The sequence below is a fragment of the Hippopotamus amphibius genome, chromosome 4 (genome assembly GCF_030028045.1).
Source record: "Hippopotamus amphibius kiboko isolate mHipAmp2 chromosome 4, mHipAmp2.hap2, whole genome shotgun sequence".
In the NCBI taxonomy this organism is placed as follows: domain Eukaryota; kingdom Metazoa; phylum Chordata; class Mammalia; order Artiodactyla; family Hippopotamidae; genus Hippopotamus; species Hippopotamus amphibius.
The window spans coordinates 12,423,462-12,449,293 of NC_080189.1; the positions used below are offsets into that span (position 1 = coordinate 12,423,462).

The 25,832-nt window shown below is 49.3% G+C and overlaps 2 protein-coding genes across 2 annotated transcripts; one reads left to right on the forward strand and one right to left on the reverse strand.

The window, feature by feature from the left end:
• The first annotated feature begins 352 nt into the window (after nucleotides 1-352).
• KEL (Kell metallo-endopeptidase (Kell blood group)) lies at nucleotides 353-21,410 on the forward strand. The gene is made up of 18 exons (XM_057733590.1): nucleotides 353-415; nucleotides 632-776; nucleotides 1,085-1,261; nucleotides 3,087-3,211; nucleotides 3,506-3,652; nucleotides 6,519-6,572; nucleotides 6,666-6,854; nucleotides 7,088-7,236; nucleotides 8,832-8,961; nucleotides 16,928-17,038; nucleotides 18,121-18,219; nucleotides 18,464-18,541; nucleotides 18,979-19,079; nucleotides 19,262-19,372; nucleotides 19,521-19,588; nucleotides 19,809-19,978; nucleotides 20,332-20,427; nucleotides 21,142-21,410. The coding sequence occupies exons 1-18, from the start codon at nucleotides 368-370 to the stop codon at nucleotides 21,301-21,303; spliced, it is 2,160 nt and encodes a 719-aa protein (XP_057589573.1). The 5' UTR covers nucleotides 353-367; the 3' UTR covers nucleotides 21,304-21,410.
• A 915-nt stretch (nucleotides 21,411-22,325) lies between these two features.
• On the reverse strand, nucleotides 22,326-23,138 carry LLCFC1 (LLLL and CFNLAS motif containing 1). Its single transcript, XM_057732538.1, has 2 exons — nucleotides 22,997-23,138; nucleotides 22,326-22,504 (listed from the first exon to the last, which is right to left on the reverse strand). The coding sequence occupies exons 1-2, from the start codon at nucleotides 23,136-23,138 to the stop codon at nucleotides 22,326-22,328; spliced, it is 321 nt and encodes a 106-aa protein (XP_057588521.1).
• Between the last annotated feature and the right edge of the window lie 2,694 nt (nucleotides 23,139-25,832).

The following is a 25,832-nucleotide window of genomic DNA, read 5'->3' on the forward strand; positions in this document are numbered from 1 at the left end:
TCCCTTTTGGAGTCAGATGGCTAGGGTGGGAGGTGGGGCTGGCTGGTGTGTGTGAGTCCCCTGCCCCCCACTGGAGAGGAGGGATGTGAGGCTCAGAGAGTAGGAACGGGGAAGGAGAGGGAGGTGATGGCAGAGGGAGGGAGGGAGGGGGGCACGGAGGGGAGAGGTTCTTTCTGAGGCCCATCTGGGGGCCCTGTCCTGGGATGAGAACACGTGTGTGTGGTGGGGGGAAGGTGGGCAGGAGGAGGTGTCAAAATGACCTGATATAACTCTCTGTCATGAAAGTACCCGCTTCCTGAACCAGCTTCTCTTTCCTGCCTGCTCCTCAGTCAGCTCAGGAGGGTGGAGACAAGAGTGGGGGAGAGCCATGCCCACCGAGGAAGCCGGTGGAGTGGAGACTCGCAGGAGACGGGAGGTAAGTGACCTCTGTGACCTGCGTGGGGCAGACGGAGGACAGCCCTGCCAGCTCGCAGGGGTCCAAAGCAGGCTGGGTTTGGGAGAACGGGGGGGCGTTATCTCTGTACGAAGGGGCCCTAGCACTAACTCTTCTTTCTCTCTCCTCTCCCCCGCCCTCACCCCCACCTCCAATCCCCTCCCCCTTGTGTTTCTCACCTCCTGGCTCTCCGTACAGAGACCTCCCGAAGAGGGGCTGCCCGCTGTACACAGCACACAGTGGGCGATGGCCAGGCGGGCACTAATCACAGGCCTGCTTGTCAGTGTAATCCTTGGTGGTTCTCTGCTGCTTTGGGTTTACGTCTTCCAGGGCTGTGGTCCTTGTAAGCAAGATCCTAGATCCCCACAACCCACTCAGCCCTCCTTCATTTCCAGACGCCCCCCTCTGCCCCACCCCTGTCTGTCCGTCCATCACCCTGTGTCCACTGACTTGACTGCCACTCATCCTGACCCTCCGGGGCCCCGGGTTTCCGACCTCTTCCCCCCCGAATGCCACTCCTGGCCGCCAGTCAGGCCATTTCCTCCTCACCGGGGTCTCTGTCCCTTTCCCTCACCAGGTGTTCCTTTGCTTAGCCCATCGGGGGAGCCCTCATCACTTTCTCTTTCCCAGCTCTGAGCTTTTCCCCCGCAGCCCCCTGTGAGACGCCTGTGTGTTGGGACCTCCTGAAACTTTACCTGGCCTTTGGGAACGCCAGTGTGGCCCCCTGCACTGATTTCTTTAGCTTTGCCTGTGGAAACGCCAACAAGATCAGTAGTTCTTTTCAGGCTATTGAAAAGAGGAACAAGCGCCAACTTCAGAGAATACTGGGTAAGGAAATCAGGGTGGAAGATTCTCTTGCCATGGGTGCGGCTGAGCCTAGAATGGTCACAACTGTCCCAAGCCTGTGTGGCTGTGGAACCACCGGTTGGTACCATCCTCCACTGGCGCTCAGGGAACTGCTAGTTTCCATCACCGCACATTTCACTGCAGGAACCACCTCTCTTCCATCTCCTCTGGTCCTTCCCTTCCTCTTTTCTTTACCTAATCCCTATCCTTTCTCCTTTCCCATTTATCCACGATTGCTCCATTCTCTCCAAGTTCTCCCTTTTACCAAGCTCCATCTTCTGTGTTATCACCCTTAAATTTTAAATTTCTACCCTATTCCGGGTATCTTGCCCCACAGACATCTCCTGAACACCTGTTGCACTTCAATCCTCTCCATCACTCTCATTCTCTAGCCTTAGAACCCGTCTTGTCTCCTAATGCCCCCTTGTCGGTGTTATCCTCTCCCTCCCATCACTTCCCAGACCCTCTCTTCTTACCATTATCTCCTGTTCTCCCTGAAACTTTGGACCATGGCGTGAAACTTGAACTGGAAGAAGTTGAACTGGGATGATGGAGATGGGTGATTGGAGATGATGGTAGGAGGAAAGAAGTGGCATAGTGGGTGTGAAATGATGGAAGGCTTTATCTGGTTATGTGTAAGGGAATGAACGTAGATACTGGAGGAAGAGGAGGACCAAGTTTAAAACACTGAAGGTAAGAAGATTCCTGTAGGTGGTGGCTGTGTTGAAAAGAACTGAGAGGAAAATTGTGAGGGAACAACCGACGTCACGTAGGAAGTAGGAAGTCGGTCCCAGGAAATTGGTGGATGGTGGCAAGGGTTTGGGAATGAGAATGTAACAAAAGGAAGGCATTTCTAGCACCCAGAGAACTTGTTGACAGTATCATTTGGAATTTGGAAGAAATAAATGTATCCGTTTGCCTTCCTTCTTTTGATAGGAAAAGAATGGAGGTGGGTATTCCTTGCATGGTAGAGGATCATGCTTTCAGTTAAAGTACAGGCATGAAAAGAAAAAAATATGCTTTGGACAAATTCTGCCACCCACAATAGAATGAAAGGATGTCAGGGGGACTGAGGGAGAGGTGTTAGATATTAGAGGGTGGAGGGTTCAAATGGGTTTGGGTTTGGGTTATTGTCATGTGTTTTTGTTTGTTTCCTGGGATTAAAGAGGGGAGAGTCCGGACCAGGGGAGCCTGCCTCTGTTTCTTCTCTTTGCTAAATCTTTCCTCATGAGCTTTCCTCTCTCTGATCCTTCAGAAGTTCTCTGATTTCCCCAATTTTTGTAATTCCTTTATTCATTTCCCTCCTGCCTCACATTTCTATTCTTTCTCCTTTTTCTGTACTCCACTAATTCTGTGTCTGTTTTTTCCTCTCCTGGCTTTCTTTTCCTCTTTATTTCCTATTTCAGCTTTCCTTGTGTGTGTGTGTGTGTGTGTGTGTGTGTGTGTGTGTGTGTGTGGCGGGGGTGGGGGGTGGGGGGGTTGAATCTTAGTTCCCCAGCCAGGGATTGAACCCTCGCCCTTTGCACTGAGAGCGTGGAGTCCTAACCGCTGGACAGCCAGGGACTTGCCTCTCCTTTCCTCTCTCTTCCCCATCATCTTCTCTGTGCTTCTGTTCCCAGCTCTTATTCTTCCATCAAGTTGATCCAGCTCATCCCATCTTCCCAGTTTTCTTCATCCCTCTCTTCCTCCCCTTCCCTTCTTTTCCCTGGAAGTCCTCCCTTTTTCTCCTGCATCCTTTCTGTCTCCCGCCTTCCCTGCTAGTTTCCTTGAGCCCTACTCCTTTAATTCTCCTACGCTTTCTTTCTAGAAGCCCCAGGTTCCTGGCACCTGGCCTCTGGGGAGGAGAAAGCCTTCCAATTCTACAACTCCTGCATGGACACAGGTGCCATTGAGGCTGCAGGGGCTGGTCCCCTCCGACAAGTTATTGAGGAGGTGAGACCCGGGACATCAACTTTTCTGGCATACAAGACCAGTGTATGCTCAGGGCTGCCATTTTCTCCCCCAAGAAGATGGGTCTCTTTCCTAGGGCTTTGGGAGGGAGATGGAAATGGCAATGGCCTGTGGACGTATTCAGGCCTTAGGTGAGGGTAGGGAAACGAGGGATGGAGGTGGAGCCCTGGAGGGGTCAAGGGACTCAGAGTGGAGATCACGAAGCAGCCATGGCGATGGGGGGGATGGTCTCAGAGACTGTGCCCCTGTGCTGAGCCTTGCCTTTCTTCTTCCCAGCTCGGAGGCTGGCCAGTCTCCAGTAATTGGACTTCCTTAGACTTTAACCGAACTCTAAGCCTTCTGATGAGTCAGTATGGTCACTTCCCATTCTTCAGAGCCTCTTTGCGAACTTCTCCCATCCCTCCACACACGCCAATCATCCAGGTGAGGGATGCTCTGCCAAAAAATGCAGTGAAACCTAGGCCTGCCTCAGAGTTCCTCTTAGAGGAAAAATGTGCAATCCAGGGAAGAGACTTATCTTTAGGGAAATTATCGATGTGAGAACCAAGGACTTTAGATGAGATTAGGGGAAGAAGCAGCAGGGCCAGTCCTGGAAAGACAGAAGTAGTCCTGGTCTTCCTTGTTGCTTATCTGAATCACCCCCAGAGTCTCTCAACTAGTTCCCTTGTCGCCAGTGTTGGCCTCCTCTCATTTACTTTTCATTTTCCCCAGAGGGACCTTTCTAAACCAAGAGCTAATTATGCTGTCTCCACTGAAATGCCTTCAATGGCTCACTAGGTTATCAGGATCTGGTTCTTAATCCTTAGCAGAGCCTTGCAAGTCTGACCCTTACGGATGCCTCCAGCCTTATCTCCTCCTTATACCCCAATTCGCTCACTTCCGACCTTCAAGGATATTCCTCAGTTCTTTGCAGACATGGCTCCCTTTGCCTGCAATGCTGCTTCTCAGTTCGCACCCTCAGCCTGGAAAACTCTTACATAGTTTTCAAATTTTGGCTTTGATGGCTGTGCCTTCCAGGAAGTCTTCATCGAAGACTGGCTGAGATGTAGGTGAATCCCTCTGTTCTCCCATTTCCCGTCCTCTCAGCATTTAGCACCGTGTTGAAGACTGAGCCTCTTAAGCCCAGGGCCACAGTTGATTCAACTCTGGTCCTCGGGACCCAGCACAGGGCCAGGCATCTAGAGGCCCACACCAGGTGTTTGCTGACCAGGTAAAAAAAACCTTGGAGGCATCGGTATTGTGGTATGCAATGTGACACTATGTAATTGGCCCCTACTCTGAAAAATTCCACGAAACTATATGAGAATGCATATACAAGAACTGCTAATCCATGTGAGGTATTCTCAAATTCAGTTCTAAAGGGGGGGCTGAGGAGTTTAACTGGTGTGACCTTTGGAAATTCGTTAAGATCTGAAATGGTTAAGGAGAAGCTCAGAGAAGGGAAAATGTGGGCTGAGCCCTGAAGCCTGGTTGATTCACACAAGTGACAGTGAAGCTAAAGGGCTTTAAAAGGGGTGCAGGGAAGTCTGGAGCTACGGGAAGAGCCTGGAACAGTGTGACTCCTCTGTGGGGTCAGTGAGGAGACTGGTCTGTGGAACAGAGGATTTGGGAGCAGGGGTGGGGTGCAGTGGAAGGTAGAAGTAACACTGAAGACGTGAAGTTGAGCCTGATTATTCCCGGCCTCCAACAGTGGACCGAGGTGATAACTTCTGACGTAATAGAAAAAAAAAGAAGCGCTACAGAGGCCTCTCAAATATGATGATTGTACATAGAGCCCAAGTAGAGTCAGCGGTTTTCGAGGTCAACCTGGAGATGCTGAGGCATCTAGATGAGCAACCTTGAATCTGAACTAAGATGATTGTGGCAGAAATAGAAATTGAGACCAGGCATGAGGATGTAGGCAACTTCATCCTAGTGGTGATGGATGGTCTGTGGTGATTCGAGAGGACCTGGTGACTGACTGAGTATCAATAAGAGAAATGGAGAAACTAGAAAATGACCCCACAGGGTTGGTTTGGTGTGAATGAGGAGAGGGTGGTTCCCATCACCTTGAGACTGGATGGTCTCTGAGGGGAGATACAGGTAGAGAGAGTGAACTACAGAGGGAGCACCCCGATGAGGTGGGGCCAGAGAAGATTAAGATCAGTCAGGAGGTGGGGGTCAGACCAGCTCAGCAGAGCCACGAAGGACAGGGGAGAGGCCAGTTCAGGAAAGCGGGGTTATCTTTGATTCTGAGCTCAGAAAATAAGGAATGAGAAGACACCATTGGAAAGCTTGTAGCCATAGCATCAGAAAGTCATGGAAATGGACTCAGATTGTATGGAGTTAGGAGGAAGTTAAGAAAGTTGAAGCAAAGGCATAGATAACTTTTAGTTCGTTGTAGTCTGGACATAAAATGTGACAAAGGAGTCAAGTGAAACCTTTTTCCAAGGTAGCAGAAAAGTATATAGCTCCAGGTGGGAGTAGGATATTGAAGTCAGAAACGAAAAACAAAATATGTATGAGCACGTCTCTTCAGGGTAGAAATAAGGACACACCAGTGCCAGAAGTAGGGTGAAGCACGTGAGGGTAGTGAGCTGCCTGCCTGGGGTGCAGAATTTAAGAGGGTACCAAAAAGTCACTAATCAAGATAAATAGTATTTCAATAAATATTTTTTTAAAATGTCAAAATCAATGCAAAATTCCACGATGAACAAAACATCTAATGTTTGTTCATTGTGGACTTAAAAAAAAATAGTCCCCCCCCCCGCCCCCAGATCAAAATTCTATTGCGGACTTTTGGGGAAACATCTACAATTTCAAAAAATGATCAAAAGTACATTGTAGATTTGGGGGGAAAATACGTGATAAGCAAAGTTTTGCTATTTTATTCTGTGTGGATTTTTAGCATGAATTTAGATTTTAAAAATTTCAATTAAGATACTATTGATCTTGATTACTGAGTTTTCAGTACCTCTTAAATTTTGCACCCGAGACGGCTGTCTCACTCCTCTTACCCTAGACCTGGCCGTGGCGCAGGGCATGGTTCCCTACAGGACATGGGTTATCATGCTTCTCTCTTGCTGAGCACCCCCAAACCGGCTGAAATACCCTGTTTGCACATTCGCATGTCTGTACTCTTCCCCCATGTCCCTCGCCCCCAATCCCTCCCTTTCTTTGCTCTGGCTCCTCCTCTGTGCCCCCTTTAGTCTGTCCCCTGGGGCCATCTTCCTGGTACATCCCCATGTCCCCACACCTGTCCTCTCCTTCCTCCACATTCCCCACTTCTCTCAGTCTCTCTTGTGTCCAGATAGACCCGCCAGAGTTTGAAGTTCCCTTCAAGCAAAGGCCGGAACTGGCCCAGGTAAGATGGCGCTGGGGACCAACCTCCTGACACCTGATGCTAGAGAAAGGCAGGGGCTGCTGGTGGCTGTGACTGACGTTGCCTCTCCTCCAGATCATGCGGGAATACCTGACTTACCTGAATCGCCTGGGAATCTTGCTGGGAGGAGAACCAAGCAAAGTGGGGGACCACTCCTCCTTTTCCATCACCATTAACTCGAACCTGCACCAGTTTCTGGGACCCCCAGAGCAGCAGCAGGCACAGAGAAAGCTCTTCCAGATGGTCACAATTGAACAACTGCAGGTGCCTTGAACCAGGGACTGGAGAAAAATGGGCATGAGGTTCTCACTCCCAAACATTCTTGATCTTCTTGTCTTCTTTCTCATTTCCTTAATTCCATTCCATCCCTAACTTTCCTGGCTCCATCCTTCCCCTCAACCACCCAGCTCCACACACCCTCTCCTACCCTGAGGGAAGGGAAGCCCCCTCTCCTCCTTTCCTGTCCCCCCCTCAAGAACCCGTATCCCTCCTTTAAGGAAATCGCCCCTGCCATCGACTGGTTGTCCTGCTTGCAAGCAACATTCACACCAATGTCCCTGAGCCCCTCTCATCCCGTCGCGGTCCACAACCTGGAGTATTTGAAAAAAATGTCTCAACTGATTGAAAGTCAGCCGTCGAACCACAGGTTTGCCCCACGTGGGAGGGTGATGAAAAGAAGGTCTGAGGACCCAGAGGTCTCAGGGTTAAAGGAAACTGGAGAATGCAGGCTAGTGAAGGTCTTGTAGGAAGATGGGAGGGATCCAGGGCCATATGGGGGCAGAGAAGGGGTGGGATGGATGCCCTCCAGGAGGGCATGGAGGAAACAGGAAAAGGAGCTTGGGGGGCATGGGGTAGGGGAAACACATACAAAATGAGGGATCCAGGTATCTGAAAAGACATGGGTTTTGCTGGGAGTAGCACCCAGCCTGTGAAGAGCTGTAGGAGATGCTTGAAGGCCAGTGGCTGGAGACAGCTGGGGCATTTATGGCTTGTTAGCCGCTGAGGGGTGTGGGTGGGAGGAGGAGGCACAGGAGTAGATGTAGGAGGTGAAGGCTGGGAAAAAACCTGGGGGAGAGGCTGTAGTGAGAGGATTCTGGGGCCCTTTTGGGAAAGATCAAGACGTCATGGAAGGTGGGGGGAGGCTCCATGTGGTCCCTGATACTGTGCCCCCACGTGGAGGCAGAGGCTTCCTTCCAGGGGCTTGGGCTCAAAGCCTATATTCATAGGAACTCAGTGGCAGCAACATCTAGAAATTCTTTCAGGGGGAAGCAAACAACCATTCACACAGGCGTGAGCAGGTTATGTAAGGATACAGATCGAACCCTATGAGACAGTTGGCAGCAGGGCAGAGAAAGGATCCCAGCTTTGTTGTTCTTAGAAGATGCATCTTCAAATGAGCTGAGGTTTCTTGGGTGTGTAAGTAGCTGAATCTGTTTTGTTGAGTCTAAGTCCAGCCTTCATCTGGCCCAGATCCTTCTCCCCCTGTGACTTGAGAGGTCCGCCCCCTCATCTGGTTCCTTCCTCTATCATTCTCCACCCCCAACCCAGCCCACATCAAGAAAAGCTCTTCTTAAAATGGACAAAAGTTTTGAACAGTGGTTGCCAGGGGCTGAAAGGTGGGGAAATAGGGAGAAGTTGGTGAAAGGGTACCAACCTTCAGTTATAAGATCAACAAAGTCTCAGGATCTAATATATAACATGATGACTACAGCTGATAACATATGACAGGCAGATCTCATTTAATTTTGCTTCACTGTATTTCACTCTGTAGAGATTGTGTTTTCCTACAAATGAATGGCTTGTGGCAACTGTGTGTCAAGCAAGTCTGTGGGCACAATTTTTCCAACAGCATTTGCTCACTTCATGTCTCTGGGTCATATTTGGGTGATTCTCGCAATATTTTATCCTTTTTCAGTATTATTTTAGTTGGCAAAGTGATCTGTGATCAGTGAAGTTTAATGTTACTACTGTAATCGTTTTGGAATATTTTAGCAATGAGGTATTTTTAAACTAGGGGAAAGAAAGAAAGAAAGAGAGAGAGGAAGGAAGGAAGGAAGGAAGGAAGGAAGGAAGGAAGGAAGGAAAGCGCTTCTTGACGTGTTCACATGTCAAGCTGTTGTTCTCTATAAATACGGAGAAGGTCTTCCTGGGCAGTGTCAAGGTGACCTATACAAGGGGAGGCTTTTCTGGTGGCTCCCCCAGAGCCCAGGGGTGTATTGCGGGTATCTTTTCTCTCCACAGGGACTTTCTGAAGAGCCACATGATCTTGGGGCTGGTGGGAACCCTCTCTCCAGCCCTGGACAGTAAATTCCAAGAGGCACACAGATTGCTGAATCAGAAACTGGGGGAGCTGACAGGACGACCACCCATGGTGAGGAGAGGAGGGGAGGAATTCTCCCAGACTGGGGGCTAAAGGAGCATCTGTCGATTGGGGGACAAATGTGGCCATAGCCCCCTCACAGAGGGGCGTGAGGATAGATGCCCCCAATATCTGGGCTCTGGTGGAAGCACACATGCTTACACTGAGAGCTGAGGCGCCAGGGACCAGACCCTTAGGCACACGTCTGGCTACCTCAAGGGCCTTTTTCCTGAGTGTTAAAGTCTAGATATATAAGCTGTAAAGTGATGGGGACCTGCTTTTCCTTTGTTGTGACCCCTAGACTATTTGCCTGGTTATCCTGAGCACTGTGATTTGAGGACCCGGACATACAGCCTAGGGTTCCCTGGAGCGAGAGGCGGGTGGGGCAAGCAGGGGCCTTCCCTCTGTCTAGGTGATTTCCAGTGTTCCATGTCCAGATGTGCTTCACAAAGAGCTCATCTCTGCCATCCCACAGGGTCTGTCGGCCACACCGTGGGCTTGGCAGTGCAGATCCCGATATATCAGAGGAGGGGGCTGTGTACCAAACGTGCTCCACTAATCAAAGTCTACTCTGTCTATAGGGGAACTTTGAAATCCTAGGTCGAACTAATCAAAGTCTACTCTGTCCATACTCAGTCAATGAGAACTTTGAAATCCTAGGTCGACACATCCGAAGGGGAGCGGAGCGTATTAGATTCCCTCCAGCCTCAGTCAAGGACTCAGTGTAGTCTTGAAAATCACCGGGTTTCTTTTCTGAGTAATTTGTGGACCATTTCTCTGCCTTGGAGAAACTCATGGCTTTGGCAACCTGAAATATCTGCGGAATTCAGAGAGGGGAATTGTAAACACAGGGACTGGAATGTAGTTATTGCCTACTGAGATTTTAAAATGTGCCAGACCTTTTTCTAAGCCCTATAGGTATATGAACTGATTTTTATCCTCATAGCAATTCCATGAGGTAGGCAGTCTATTCTGTCCCTGTTTTATTGATGGGAAAATTGAGACTCAAAAGTTAAGGATTTTGCTCAAGGTAAAATAGCTAGGAAGCTGTTAGAGTTAGGATTTGAACTCTGGCAGTCTGGCTCCAGAGTGTGTGTGCTTAATTGTTGATAAAAAAAAAAACACCCCAAAACTCCCTAGAATTTTTTTTTGCTGTGCAGGTGCTTTCTTTTTAGTTGCGGTGAGTCGGGACTACTCTTCGTTGTGCTGCACGGGTTCCTCATTGCCCTGGGATTTCTTGTTGTGGAGCACGGGCTCTAGGCGCGTGGGCTTCAGTAGTTGCAGCACATGGGCTCAATAGTTGTGGCTCACAGGCTCTAAAGCTCAGGCTCAATAGTTGTGGCGCATGGGCTTTGTTGCTCCGTGGCATGTGGGATCTTCCTGGAGCAGGGATCGAACCCGCGTCCCCTGTATTGGCAGGAGGATTCTCAACCACTACACCACTTAGGAAGCCCAGACTCCCTAGAATTTTCACTCGGATAGGCTAGTCCCCAAGAACCTTCTGCTCAGCCTTTCTCTTGACTCAGATGAGACAGAGTCCCAACCCTTCTTAGTTGGGGTTGCTACAAAATCCCTGGCAACTAACGACTTCTTGTAAATCCCAGAACCATGGCCTGGTGGCACTTCTCAAAGGTTGTAAGAATGCCAGCGTTGAAATTCACACTTAAAAAACTTAGAAGGATTCACTTTGTTGTACAGCAAAAACAGGCACAACAATGTAAAGCAATTATATTCCAATAAAAAGCTAAAAAAAAAACAACTGAGAAGGCTTATGAATTCCTAAAGTCACCACCCTTTATGCACATATATATCCTTTATATAAATATTATATACGTCCTTAAATATCCATTAGGATACATAGTTGTCCTTGGACTTAAAAGCTGAATTAAACTCTACCAACAAATAGTTCTGTGACTTGGTGCAGCCCTTTCACCTGACTAGAACAGCATCAAATGACACGTACTAATAACAATAGCTGAAACACATGGAGTAGTTACTCTATGTCAGGCCTTGCTTACTTTATTTACTGCTCCCAGAAACCCTCTGAGGTCCTCCGAAAGGACAAGTAACATGCCCAAGACCACACAGCTCCCAAGTGAAGGAACAGACTCCAAATCTGTTCCGACTGCACCATGTGGCCTTACTTTTAACCACAAACGGTGCAGGATTGAGAAATAGTGGGTGGTAACAAAAAATGCTTTGGCAAATTCTTTCTGTAAAGGTCAAGACAGTAAATATTTTTGGCTTTGTGGTCTATGTGATCTGTGTTGCAACCACTCAACTCTGTCCTTGTAACACAAAAGCAGTTACCCTCTAAGTAAATGAATGGGCGTCGCTATATTCTGAGAAAACTCTGGTTTAGATACTCTGGGAATTCCCAAGAGGGGGAGCTCAGGGTGGGTTTAAACGATCAGAGGGGTATGTGAGCAGGAGGTAGGATGGAAGCCGCGTCTAGGAAGGGGTTTTCTGGCAAAGAAAAGGATATCATTTCATGGCCGCAAGGCATGGGGCAGGCTGGCTAAGGCTTGGTGCAGTGCAAGGGATCCTCCTGGTGGCTCTGGCTGAGAAGAGGTGACTGGCTTGCATGGAAGGCTGTCCTGCTGGTGCTACTGCTGGAGTCTGGCCTGAGGGTTTGAGAATCAGCCTGGAAGCTAGCGCGACTGCAACAGAGAAAGCGAATAGGATAAGAGTAGGGAGGAAATAGAGGGGAGAAAGGGATTATACCTGGCCTGGTAGATCACTGTAAGGACATGGATTTTTCTCTGGATGTAACAGGGGCCTCTAGAGGGATTTATCTGTTTTACGTTTTAAAAGAACATATTTTGAAGGTAAGCAGCAGTGTTTTCTGACAGATGTGTGATGTGAGAGGGAAAGTGGAGTCAAAGATACCACCAAGGTTTTGGCCTTGATTTGACCAAAATTTGTATCTCTATACATGGTTATTCATTACAGGTGTTTCACCATATTCTTCTGAATGAATTCTAATGGATAATGCCTTTATTCAGAAGGACTGTTAGGTCTCCTTATCTAACCATAATTTTTTAAATTAATTCTGAATAGATAGTCAATGCAAACAGCTGTTAAGCCATGTCTTTCTCTTATTAAACTTGAGAAGCTGAGTTTGGGGAATTAAAAGCAGAACTTCACATTTTTGCCTGTTAAATGTGAACTGTTTATGTTCAGCCCAACATCCCAATTTATTCAGGTAATGTTAGCCTTTGTTTCAATGATCTGTTATTTCTGCCCTGTGTCATTTGCGGTTTTATTTAGTGCATCTTCATTTAGATTGCTGATAAGTTGCTGCAGAGGGAAGAGTATCAGGTCAGGTTATTGAAGACCTAGTGTAGAGTCATCGGTTCATTTATGCAACACATTTTTTTTTTAGATCTTTTTTTTAAGGACTTTGAGATATAATTGACATACAATAAACTGCATATATTTAAAGTATACAGTTTGATATTTTTTCTTATTAGTAATGTATATATGGCAATCCCAATCTCCCAATTTATCCCACCCCAACACCCCACCCCCACTTTCCCCCCTTGGTGTCCATATGTTTGCTCTCTACATCTGTGTCTCTATTTCTGCCTCGCAAGCTGGTCGATTTGTACCATTTTTCTAGATTCCTCATATATGCATTAATATACGACATTTGTTTTTCTGACTTACTTCACTCCATAATACAGTCTCTAGGTCCATCCACGTCTCTACGAATGTCCCAATTTCATTCCTTTTTATGGCTGAATAATATTCCATTGTGTATATGTACCACATCTTCTTTATCCATTCATCTGTTGATGGGCATTTAGGTTGCTTCCATGAGCTGGCTATTGTAAATAGTGCTGCAATGAACATTGGGGTGCAAGTGTCGTTTTGAATAATAGTTTCCTCTGGGTATATGCCCAGTAATGGGATTGCTGGGTCGTATGGTAATTCCATTGTCAGTTTTTTAAGGAACCTCCAAACTGTTTTCCATAGTGGCTGTACTAACTTACACTCCCACCAGCAGTGTAAGATGGTTCCCTTTTCTCCACACCCTCTCCAGCATTTATTGTTTGTAGATTTTCCAGTGATGCCCATTCTAATCAATGTGAGGTGATACCTCATTGTAGTTTTGATTTGCATTTTTCTAATAATTAGTGATGTTGAGCATCTTTTCATGTGCCTCTTGGCCATCTGTGTGTCTTCTTTGGAGAAATGCCTATTTAGGTCTTCTGCCCATTTTTTGATTGTGGTTTGTTTTTGTTTGATGTTAAGCTGTATGAACTGTTTATATATTTTTGAGATTAATCCTTTGTCTGTTGTTTCATTTGCAAATATTTCCTCCCATTCTGAGGGTTGTCTTTTCGTCTTGTTTATAGTTTCCTTTGCTGTGCAAAAGCTTTTAAGTTTCATTAAGTCCTACTTGTTTATTTTTGTTTTCATTTCCATTAATCTAGGTGGTGGGTGCCACAAATGTTAATTGAGCCCCTATTTTATGCCAGACACTTCTCTAGGCTCTTGGGATTCTTCATGAACAAAATAGACAAAAATCCTTGCCCTCAAACACTTGTATTCTAATGGAGGCAGAAATAAAATGTATTGGATGGAATTAAGTATTTTGAAGAAATAAAACAGGAAAGAGAGAGAGGCATGCTAAGTGGGGATGTGTTATGGTGTTCAGTGGGGCTGTCAGGGAAGCTCGTATGAACTTGGAGTCATTAATCATTGACCTTCCCTTATGGGTCAGCCAGCTCAGAAGCCACTCAGATCACACTGTCATTTAATGTGGGTTTCGCTATCAATTTCATGAAGATGTAATTTATGGTTTTACCAAATGCTATCTTGAAATCAAAATAGTGCCGACAGAGTGGGGTAGAAGTTTAGAATTTACAGAGCATTTTCCGTGTAGTATTTCTCCTGCTTTCCCAAGCAGCATCGTGAGGAAGGCAGAACAGGCATTAGGCTAATTTTTATAGCTGGTGTAATTGAAGTACAAGAGTTTAAGTTAATAATCCACGTTTAGTAAATACTGAATTCTCTGTTCAGAGGGAGCACTGCGGTGGTCCTTGAGGAGAATCTAGCCCTTAAGTGTGTGTTGTTGGCCTTTAAAGCTTTTTATAAACTTTTAACAAATGGCCGACTTTCAAAACAGGCAACGGCACAGCGAGGGTCAGAGTTCCAGCCTTTTTGTTGTTGTTGTCAATGCGAAGCTGAGCTGCCCTTCTCCAGGGGCAACAAGTGACTGGAGCTGGGTGATGCAGTCAGTAGGGCTGGGTCCTCTCTCCGGTTTGCCGTCACCCCTTCTTGTCTTGGGGTTCTGATGTCGGACTGCTCCTCTCACTTAGGCTACTTCATGGCCCTTAATTTGAGTTTGTGAGTCCTGATCTACTATTTATCCTAATTTAGTGATCCTTCAAAAAGGATGACATTTAAAAGTGATTTTGACATTATTCGTCCTCAGCGATGCTGCGTTAGCCCTAAGTAGTTACACGTTATTTTCCAAGTGTTCAGAAATAGTCGGTTTAATGATTCATTCTCGAATTTTGTTTAGAAATTAACGTTAAGGACTCCTGGCTGACCTGTAATCTCTACAGTCTACTTTCCCTTTACTGAAAATTGTGCAAAAATGTGCTTCCCTCCAGATTCTTGGAATTTTTCCTGATTTCTGCCATGTCTATCGTTACTCATGGTTCTAAGGTTATATCTGCAACCTTTTTTCTTTCTGTTTTTAAAATTTAATATATTCAAATATAGTTGATTTAGAGTGTGGTGTTAATTTCTGCTGTACAGCAAAGTGATATATATATATATAGAGAGAGAGAGAATATATATATATATTCTTCTTCATATGCTTTGCCATAATGGTTTATCACAGGACATTGAATATAGTTCCCTGTGCTCTACAGTAGGACCTTGTTCTTTATTCATTCTGTATATAATAGTTTACATCTGCTAATCCCAAGCTCCCAATCTGTCCCTCCCCTATTCTCACCCCAGCAACTTTTTTCTGTTCCTTAAAATTAATCTGTTGAGCCTCCTTATCTCGGGTTTGAAGTTTTCTTCCATCTTTTATATTTTAGCCATGATTTTTTTTCTTTTTCTCTTTCTCTGTTTTCAATCAATATGATATTCTTTTTCACCCCATGTCTTGAGAGACAGCTCAGATACTCCTAACCCCCAGCAGATGAATATATAACCTGCCAACCTCTGCCCCTGAGACTTATGTTCATGTATAGATTCTGGAAGTTATTTTCCTGCACATAGAACATATGACTCAGCACAATTGTGACCAAAGGAATCCCAGAGTAGCACAGGGGGAGCCGTGGGTGGTCCGAGGTGGTGTCCATACTCTCTAGGAAGCAGGTTAGGGCCTGCCGTGGCCCAGGCTGTGGGCACCAGCATGGAGGATCAGGAAACAACTCAAGAACCAGGAGGTGTGGAAAGGGCCGGCAGGTGCACGTTACCAAGCTCAAGGCTGCTGTGTTTGCTGCTGTCCTGGGTGCAGCCGTCCACCCCCCACCCCCCCAGCAGTCTGAGGAAAGGTAGTCTCAGAGCTGAGCTTGTCAGCGGGGGCCTGCAGGGGATGGACACCAAAAGTGGCCAGCCGAGTCTGCACGTGACCCGGGCATGGCTGTCAGACCTAGGCTGCCTTTCTGTTTGTATTTGTTTTTCACATTTGTGAGTTTCAGAGCTCCAACTAGTACATGATCAAAAGTGTCTGAGTCCTTTCTCCTCACTAGGAGAAGGTCCTTAATAGGCCTCATGGTGAGGGGACAGACAAGAACACACAGATGTGGGTAACCGGGTCTGGAGCCTGAATATTTTAACAGGCAGGCCTGGGAGTGTCTTCAGCCACAACAGTCCTGGCCTTCCTCTCTATGTCCTCTTGTGGGACGCTCTCTCCAACCCCAGAACCAGAATGCATGGTGGCAACCTAACTACATTCCCTGACAGCAGGTCTGGGGGAGTAAATAAGTTACAGGAATGAAGTCCTGTGACTTCATCCCACTCCACCCAAATTAGCCTATTAGCTGGTTTTTCCTAAGTCCCAGCTTAGCGTTCCCTTAGGCCAGCTCTCCTTCCTTACTCCTGCTTCCCTGAATTTGTTTCTCATCTGCCCTGCACCATCTCTGGGCCTACGCTTGGTCATCTCTTGAAAGCCATCCATCCCAGCATCTCTCTCTTATGCTTCTTATTCTTTCCATTCCACTGTTAAAAACCACCCCAGTTGCCAAGGTCCCCTTTGAGTTTTTGTCTAACCGTTTCTCCGCCTTTGAAGTTGAAGACATCCTTCCTCTCATCCTATATTCTTTCCCCTGAGTTAGTAGAACATTTCTTAACTCTCTGAATTCATAGATGTAGTCTTTTCTTTTTTCCTCTTCTCCTACCAAACAATACGGCACCTAAAATCCAATTTCACTCTGATAACTTTCTTCTTTATAAGACGAGATCTTACCATATGATCTGCCGTAACCATTTGGAGAGTGGGGGAGGAAGGCAGGAGGCAGAAAGGAATTTCCTCCTTCAACTTCTGCTTGAAGTAAAGAAGGTTGGGAGGATGGGAGTCTCTGCTGGGATCCCTGAGCCATGTGCGTGGTAGGCGGGGCACATGGTGGGTGGGGACGGGGTGACAGGCAGACTTGCTAAAGTAAGAGGGTTGGCTCTAGGCCTGTCCTTCCCAGGAGCCCTTCAGTCATCCAGAAGGATGCCTCCCAGAGGCCTTGCTTTCAAATCAATAGACAATAAACAGGGATAGTTTGCCCAACCCAGGCTCATGCCACTAACCCTGGAGGAAATGTGAGCCCCTTTTTCTAGGCAGCAATAACCCCATGAGTGTTACCCCTTTTGGTGACACAAAGTCCAGAAAAGAGAGCATCCAGAAAGTCCGGAAAAGAGAGTGTCCCCTGGGGGTGAAGGTCTAGGCAAGACTGGCCTGGGAAGGTGTATGAAGAAGAGCCCTTGACACGAGCCATTCATTCCAGCTTTGTCTCTGTAGCCCACCCCTCCTCGCTGGATGACGTGTGTGGAGAAGACAGAAGCCTTCTTCAAGCCTACGCTGGCAGCCTTGTTTGTCCATGAGGCCTTCGGCCCCAGCACCCAAAGTGCTGTACGTGAGGTCTCTTCCCCAACCCACATCCTTCCACCCCTTCCCACCCAGCCCATCCTCTCCTGGTTCTAGCGACTTTGCTCTTCTCAATGGTCTCCGTGGTCAGAGAACCCAGCAGTTACAGAGAGAGAAACATGTACATCCCTAGGGTCTGCACGGTTTAGTTCCGGGACACAAATTCCGCACGACATGCACTAACCTGGACAAGTCACCCAACTTTCCTGCTCATGTGTTTCTTCAACCATAAAATGAGAAAATTGAACCCCATGACCTTTAAGCCTACTCTTTGTTTATCTATGATTTAACAACACATGAAATGATGTGAGAAGGGAATGCTGTCATCTTCAGAAGTGCCAGTAAGTAACTACTGAATACTTTTCAGTACCTACCATGTGCCTGCTACACTTATAAGCACTTTGCACCAACGACTTTAATTCCTACTATTATTATAATTTTAAAGCAGAAAGAACTGAAGCACAGAGGGGTTAAGTCATTTGTCCAAGATCACACAGCTACCAAACAGCAAAGTTAGGACTTGAACTTAGTTTCTTGATGCTGTCTTCCATTTTCCTCCATCAAGAAAGGAAATATACACGATGAGAAAGCAGTAACTACACATTCAGGGTGTGAGGCTTGGAAGGCTTCAGCCTGTTGGGAAGCAGAAGAGCCCAGGAAGATGAGAGAGGAAATGCAGGCCTTAAGAAAGAGAGCAGAGACGGGGATGGTGGTCCTCTTCCTCCCTCCACTTTCTGAGCAGATTGCCTGGCTGAGAGAAAGGATGGTGTCTCCCCTGCAGGCTGAGATCTCCCCATGGAAAGGAACTGTCCCCCCCATCAGCTGTCAGGAGTGACCAGTCCCCACCTTCCCCTTCTGTGCCTCTTACCTCCTTCCCATCTCCGCAGCTCTCTGTACCCTGAGTTTTTAGTCACTTAGTAGATATCACTCTCCACTTTTTCTGAGATCTTCCTCCTTCTGGCAGCTCCTCAGGGTCAAGGCCACTTCCTGGAGGTCCGGTGGGTAGGACCCAGGACTGAGACTGATCCTGATCCTGTTCCTCTCTCCCTGCCCCCTCCTGCCCACAGGCCATGGAATTATTCGTTGCAATCAAGGATGCCCTCCTCGCTCGCCTCCAAACCATTCCCTGGATGGATGAAGCGACCCGGGCAGAGGCCCAGGACAAGGTAAAGCCAGAAGGAGACAGTGTGGGAACGTGTAGTGGGTGTGTGTTGAGCACTAGGTCAAGAGATCACGGGTCCTGAAGGAGGGTGCTCAAGGTACAAGGCCACAAGGCAAGGATAAACACCAACATGCTACCCACATATCCTGGTAACAGAATCAAAGGAGGGGCAGGGCAGCGAGCAGGAGAAATTCCTTCTGACAGACTCAGGGGAGCTAGGTTCCTTCTACCTTTGTGTCTCTTCCCAGGTCATCCAACTGCAGGTGGAGATGGGGGCCCCGGAATGGGCCCTGAAGCCAGACCCGACCAGACAGGAGTACAGCGACGTGGGTCTCTGCCCTGGCCCGCTCCTCTTTAATCCTCAGCTTATTCCCCCCCACCCCCGACCCACCTGAGGGGCAGACAGTCATTTTCCCTAGCTGATCTTAAACAACCCCTTCCCAGCCCTGGTGCTGCTCGGGTTTGAAGGGCCAGTAGCCACACTATGGGTCTTGCCAGAAGAGAATCTTTTCAGGTCATGTTGAGAGTGTAGGCACACTCACACCCATGCATTCATGTGACACGCCTGAGTGTTTGTGTGCTGGTACGTGTGAAGCCTGTTTGCACCAACACGTGGTAGTGTCATGGCACTGGTTTTCCACTGTTCTGGACATCTCCGTGTGTCAGGGCTTTTCTGTCTGGGTTCAAACGTCCGCAGCAGGGTATATCAGTGTGCATCTACATTTGTCTCCGTGTATTCGAGTCGCCTCCTACCTCCTCCCAGATACAAGTTGGAACCAGCTTCCTGCAGTCCTTCCTGAGCTGCGGCCGATCCCACCGAGCTAGAATCATCCAGAGTGTCCTGCAGCCTGTCCCTGGCCACAGGTATGACAGCAAGGGAGACACAGACACCTCATCCCAAAGATAGCCATCCAAAATTAGCAGGAAAGAAAGCCAGAGGCTCAGGGAAACAGGAACAGTGACAGTATTTGGGAAGGACTGCATGTATGCAGTTGGGGGGTGGTAGTAAATGATGGCGCTTGTGTTCATATGTGCTCTTTCCACAGCTTGCAGGTGCTCCCCTGGAGCGCCAATGCTTACTATTCAATACCTGACCACGTGGTGGTCTTCCCAGCCGGAATCCTCCAACCCCCATTTTTCCACCCGGGCTACCCCAGGTATGGGCCATTCTATGAGGGTGGGCAGGAAGTTTCCCAAGAGCCGTGGGCCAATGTCATGATGAATGACGGAGGCGTCTGATGGTTGGAGAGTTGGGACCAAAGACTTGGAGGGATTCTGAGGGTAAGACAAGCCCTTGCTCCCTAGGGCCGTGAACTTTGGCGCCGCTGGCAGTATTATGGCCCACGAGCTGCTGCACATCTTCTACCAGCTCTGTGAGTAACAGCGGGCTGCTGGGAGGTGGGGCCTTCGGGAAACCGGGTGAAGGCCCCGAAGGCAGCCTGGAGGAGGAGACAGGGAGGCTGGGCGGGGCTCCCGGTGGGACAAGCCTGAAGCCTTTGCAGTGCTCCTGGGAGCCAGCCCAGGTTGTGGCACCCCCACGTCTTCACCCCCGTCACACCTCACCATTTCATTCCCTTGCCCCATTTTCAACAGTATTGCCTGAGGGCTGCCCGGCCTGTGACACCCATGCCCTGCAGGGGGTGCGACTGTGCCTGGAGCGCCACTATGCTGCCTTTCCGTTACCCAAGGGGACCTCCTTCAATGGCTCCCGCACATACCTGGAAGATGCTGCAGACATAGGGGGACTGACCATTGCACTGCAGGTAACTCACACCCTGAGGGCCAGGATCTATTTTTACCAGGAGAATAGACAGCCTGTCCCCAGTTTTTCCTTCCACCATCCCTCATGCAAACATAGCAAAGCTTTCTGCCTTCACATCCCCACTGAACGGGTGGCAACTTGAGGACCCCCTCCGACTGCACGGAGCCCTCTTTTCTAGGATGTCACAGATCTTACGGCAAGTATTTTCTCCTTGCTCAGACCAGTGTGTCAGAGCAGTACTTGGGGAGATGGACCATGAACTGGTTTTGGATATTGTGTGTAGGGCATCAGGCTTCCAGAGGGCCACGGGTCTGGGAGCCTAAGGGCAACTCTCCATCCCACTCGCATATCCAGGCATACAACAAGAGGCTACTATGGTACCGTGGAGAGACCACCTTGCCCAACCTGGACCTTAGCCCCCAGCAACTCTTCTTCCGAAGCTATGCCCAGGTAGGCAGCCGACACCTCCCATCATGGCATCGTCCATATCAACACTCAGAGAATCTCTCCTCCCTGAAACATCTTCCCACGATGCCCCAACCCTCTACTGCACAAATCCCCACTGTCATCCTTTCACACGTGTGCCCGTGGGACCATCCCTTCATCCTACTGTAAATTCTTCTACTATATTCAGCACTCCCTTCAAAAAAAGAAAAAAAACCCTCTATTCCCGAATCCCCCTTTGAGATGAGCTCAACTTTTATTTTCTCTCATTTCTTCTAGAAACAGATCTCTTCAAAAAAAGCCTTAACAGACTTTCTCTAGACCACATTCCCCCTTGGAGACCTCGCCCCCAGATGGGGTCCCCACCTGACATAGCCACCCCCCCGCCCGCCAAGCACCATCTGCTCCCTCAACAGATACTGCCCCCAATTCCTCAGGATACTTAAAGACCCCACAGTGTTCTTACAACAGACTCACCTCTCGGGCACTTACAAATGGTATGGTTACACAGCCCAGCCCTCCCCAGATACCCATCCGCAGATTAAATGACCTACAAATGGCAAATATCCTCCTCACTCCATGTGGCCCTTGGAGCTTTGCTATCCCTGCTTTTGCCTTCTCTGCTGTCCCTAGTCACCACCTGGTCACCAGGTCTGCCATGTCCTGCTGAGCCTGATACGCTGCTGTTCTTACCCTGTGTGGACCTCTCTTTATCCCCAGGTGTTGTGTAGGGACCCCAGCATCCAGCACCCTCAGGACACGCACAGCCCTCCTACCCTTCGAACCCACGGGCCACTAAGCAACAGCCCAGCCTTCGCCAGACACTTCCACTGTGCCCATGGTACCCTCATGAACCCTTCCAGACGCTGCCAACTCTGGTAACCTGGCCGGCTCCCAAAGAGATCTCATTCCAGGTGTATCGGCATCTCCCTGCTCCATCCCTGGAATCGGGGCAACACCTCCTCTCCCCTTCTGTTCCACAAATAAAAGCTGGCCCATGGCTTCTGCCTGTCTTTTTTTTTTTTTTCTTAATTAATTTAATTATTTTTGACTGCGTTGGGTCTTCATCGCTACACGTGGACTTTCTCTAGTTGTGGCAAGCGGGGCTGCTCATCGTTGCAGAGTGCGGGCTTCTCATTGCAGTGGCTTCTCATGTTGTGGAGAATGGGCTCTAGGCACACAGGCTTCAGTAGCTGTGGCACGTGGGCTCAGCAGTTGTGGTGCACGGGCTTAGTTGCTCTGAGGCATATGGGATCTTCCCAGACCAGGGCTTGAACCCGTGTCCCCTACATTGGCAGGTGGATTCTTAACCACTGCGCCACCAGGGAGGCCCCTGCCTGTCTCTTAAGAACATTTTTCTGCTATGTCTGATGCCTAGAAGTCAGAAAAAATCAGAAGAGAAAATGCCAAGCAGAATTCCATCGACATGAGATGAGGAAAGAAGCAATGATTGAGCTAAAGATTGGTGGGCCAGAGATTGGGTGATAAAACTGGTTAGAGACAAAATTAAGCTGCCCCCAATTGTTTCCAGGATTTGATTATTATTACTTTTATTGTTCTGCCTCCTCCCCCTAATCTGTTGTCCTGAACAAAGCCAGGAGAGGCTGGGGAAGAGAAGGGCAGGGGTCTGGTGTCCCGGCTCTTGGAGATGGCACTCAGAGTGTGGGGAGGCAGGTGGGCAGTGGCCATGGACCACTGAAAGGCCGGCGTGGGCTCTTCTCTCTGATGCCGCATCCCGAGGGGGAGGGGCACGGGCAGGAGCCAGGAAGCTGTGTGGATGTCTCTCTCTGGAGAAGCGCCCCGGAGCCCCGCAGGGATGGAGGGTCAGTAAGCAATCATGAAGCGGAGGTAGATGTCCAGGTCCTCATCCAGGAACCAGGCCACCACCTCCGCCTCCATGTCCCTCATAAAAAAACCATGATGCTGGCCAGGTTAAGGCAGAAGGCGAGGTCAAGCAGGTGGTCCTGGATCGACGCTGCCTCCGACGTCTGGTCGTCCTCTTGCTGGGCCATGTCCACCACCTGCCACAACTCGCCCACTGAGGAGGCTACAAAGCGCTCTTCCAAGTGTTCTTGAGCTTGGTCTGGAACAGGGGCAAGGAGACAGTGTGAAAGGACTGGTTCTGACTGCCCCCACCCTGCCTTTGGCCCGCCCCGGAAAGGTGAAGGAGTTGAGGAAACTGGGAGTCCATCTGCCCACACCCGTGTCCTTGGAGGTGATGCTCCATCTGGGGGTCTCTTCTGGTCTGCGTGCAACTATAGCCCCAACTCAAGCACACACACCCCCACCCCCACTGCCAACTCAAACTGCCTCCTGCAAGGTGTTACATCATCTGGGGAGTGAGGGACCATCTCAGAGAAGGACGAACTCCAAAGACCTTCTTCCCGTATTCACAAGGCCCCATGCAAGGAACCCTGGCTCTGGACCCTTTACACGACGCTCACGCTGCAGTGGTGGGGCCCTGGGTGATCGCCCGTTACCCAGAGCTGTCTCAGCTTTCCCTCTGCCTGACCAGTGATCTGACTCCAAAGAGATCTGGTCTCAGCTCCGGGCATCATTCCCCGTCTTCACCTACCTGTAGAGGGTGTTTTCTCTTTCTGACTCCTCTCATCCAGACCAGGGCTCCCTTTCTGAGGCTTCACCCCCTTGAGCCACAGCAGCAGCAGGATGGCTGCCAGGAATGCTGCCCTGAAGAGCTGGGAGCCCAGGGAAGTCATGGGCCTGCCTAGCTGCGGCCGTCGGCCTTGCCTAGTCCCCAGGGCCCGGCAGGCCCCCTCCACCCTCCCCTGTCCGTTGTCCCAGCCCTCACCCCTTGCCAGCACCGTTTTCTCCCCTTCCCTTCCATAGGACCTCTGATGTCGTGAGCTCTGTGACATCACAGCTGTGGGCCTGACCCTCATCCCCGCTCACCAGAGAGTTCCACTGGCCAGAGCGTGGAGAGTAGCCAGCAGGGGACAACAGAGGCTTCTTGGATGACCATAATGGGCCTTCCTGTGGAGAGCCACAGCAATGACTTAAGAGTTTGTGGAGTCCTTTCACATCTATTATATCATTAGATCCACATAGCAACCAGGACTCAGAGTCATGGTATTCCCATACCCATTGTATAGATGAGAAAACTGAGGTTCACAAAAGAAATGACTCACCCACTGAAGATCACACGGATAATACGGTGTAGAGCAGGGCTCTTGGCTGATTCTTTAGAGTCTAAGTATCATACCTTCCCACTCGTTTGTGCAGACTTTCTTAAAGGAAAGCAACTTACATAAGTTGAGGCCGGGACCAGATGTCAAAATGAGGATCTTCAAGTCCTGGGCTGTGCATGAAACTCAAGTCCATCAAAAATGAGGGAGGGGGAGGGCATCGGTGGAGGAGGGGCCAGGTACCTGTTCTGGGTGTGACAGAGAGACGGAACAGCATGCCCAGGACCCCGGCGGAAACCTTCCTCTCACTCCTCCTCCTCCCCTGGTCTTCCCTCTACCCTAGCCTTTGCCCTCTTATACTGACAGACTGAACACCGTCTTCCCTCGTTCCATGTCCTCCTGTACTCAGACACAGGGGGAGAGTTGTTAGAGACTCAGTGTCTAAACTCAATCTCTAAAAGGTGGGAGGAGGTAGGGTCTTCAGAGGAAAACCAGCATAGCAGAGGCAAGGATCCCAAGTAACGGATCTCCAGAAACCCGCCTTCGTGTCCCAACGCCCCGCCCATGACCCTGGTGAGCGCCGACCAGCTGGCAGTAATGGGGAGTGGCTCATTAGCCTCTGCTTCCTGGAACAGAGAGATGGGGAGACAAGGTAAAGCCCTGCCCTGGAAAACCAGAGACAGATCACAGCCATGAGCGACAGAAGGGATGCCTGGACAGTGGGGAGCCGGTCTCAGACACACTGGAACCATCACCACCAGCTCACATCACTCCTGGCGTCCGCACAGCCCTCACCTGAATGAACCACCAAATGCAGGGATGAGGATGTGCCCAGAAACACGTACCCTTCCTGAAAGGGGGGATCGCAGAAACGGAAGGGCCCATGGCGTTTCCCTCCCATGGATGCCACGCATGCTAGCAGGCAGGCTTTCTGGGAGACTCTCTCCCCGACAGCTGACACGGCCTCTTGTATACTTCCCAGTGATCCGAGCCAGGTGACAGAGTGACTGGGGAGCAGTGCAGGAGGTCATTTGATGATGAGAGAGGTAAGATTCAAGTAAGCGATGACCCTGCTCACCCCTCCCTTGCACTCATTGACCTGCAGGTCCAGGAAATGATGCTTGGATGGAAAAAAAAAAACAACACTAACCTCCCCCTGGCTATTTGGGGGAGGAGCCTGCTGGTTCCTGGCTAAATGAGAAGCCATCTCCAGCTCTGTGAGTTTGGATGGGCAGGGGGGCTGGGGGTGGCGGTGTCTTATGGGGCAGCCGGAGAGGAAAGAACCAGGTGGCATTGACCACTTCTCCCATTCCCTCACCACCCACCTGCCTGACACCCTGTGCCGAGTAGATAAATCCTCATAGGAAACCAGGAACCCCTTCATGTTTTTTCTTATCATAAAAGTATATTAAAAATTATGAAAAACAAAAAAGGGCAAATAATTCCACCATGCAATGACAATTACTTTTCATGTTTTAAAGGATAGTATTCAAGTTCTTTCCCAACATGGCTGTGAGCAGGTGGAGTGAGAGTATATGACCTAAATTTTGAAATCCAGGGTTATATGTTTTCCTCCTCCTTACCACATCAGAATAAGAGGTCTGGTTCCTTTGGCGCCAAGGGACTCTGAGATAAGACAGTGAGGTGGGGGGTCCTGGACCAGCTTTTACATACTCATGCTAGACCCTGAGGCATCGTCTTGCAGAGAGGTTGCTCCCTGAGGGAGGGAGCTTGCAGAACTCCTTGCCTGCAAAAAGCTGCTGGAGGATAAGCATGAATGAGAGGAGAGAAGGAAGAGTAGGGTGGTGACCCAAGACATGACAAAGGGGATGGAGGGATGGGGAGGGAAGCCAGGGGACAGAAGAGGAGAGAACTCCTTCAAGGTTAGGAAGCCATTTCTAGGTCTCCAGCCCACCAGGTAGGACAGGAGGGACAGCTTGGTCCCCTTCAGGGAGCTTGTTCCTGCCCCTCTCATTGGAGAGGACAGTACCGGCAAAGGAGTGCAAGTAGGAGGGGAAGACCTAGAGGTTGAGGCCCGCATGTAGAGGGCGCCCCCCTTTCCTTCTCCAAAACCCAAGGACTGTGCCCTCGGTGGCCAGCCCTGCGCACCTGCTCTGTGCGGCTCTGACCGGGCCCGCCCGCCCCCACTCCCTCCAGGACTAGCATTAAGGGTTGAGTGTTTCCTGGGCAGGCGCTGCTTTCTTCTGCTGGCCCTGCTTATCAGCACATCTGCACCCCCACTTCACCCTTATCCCTCCCTCCATCTCC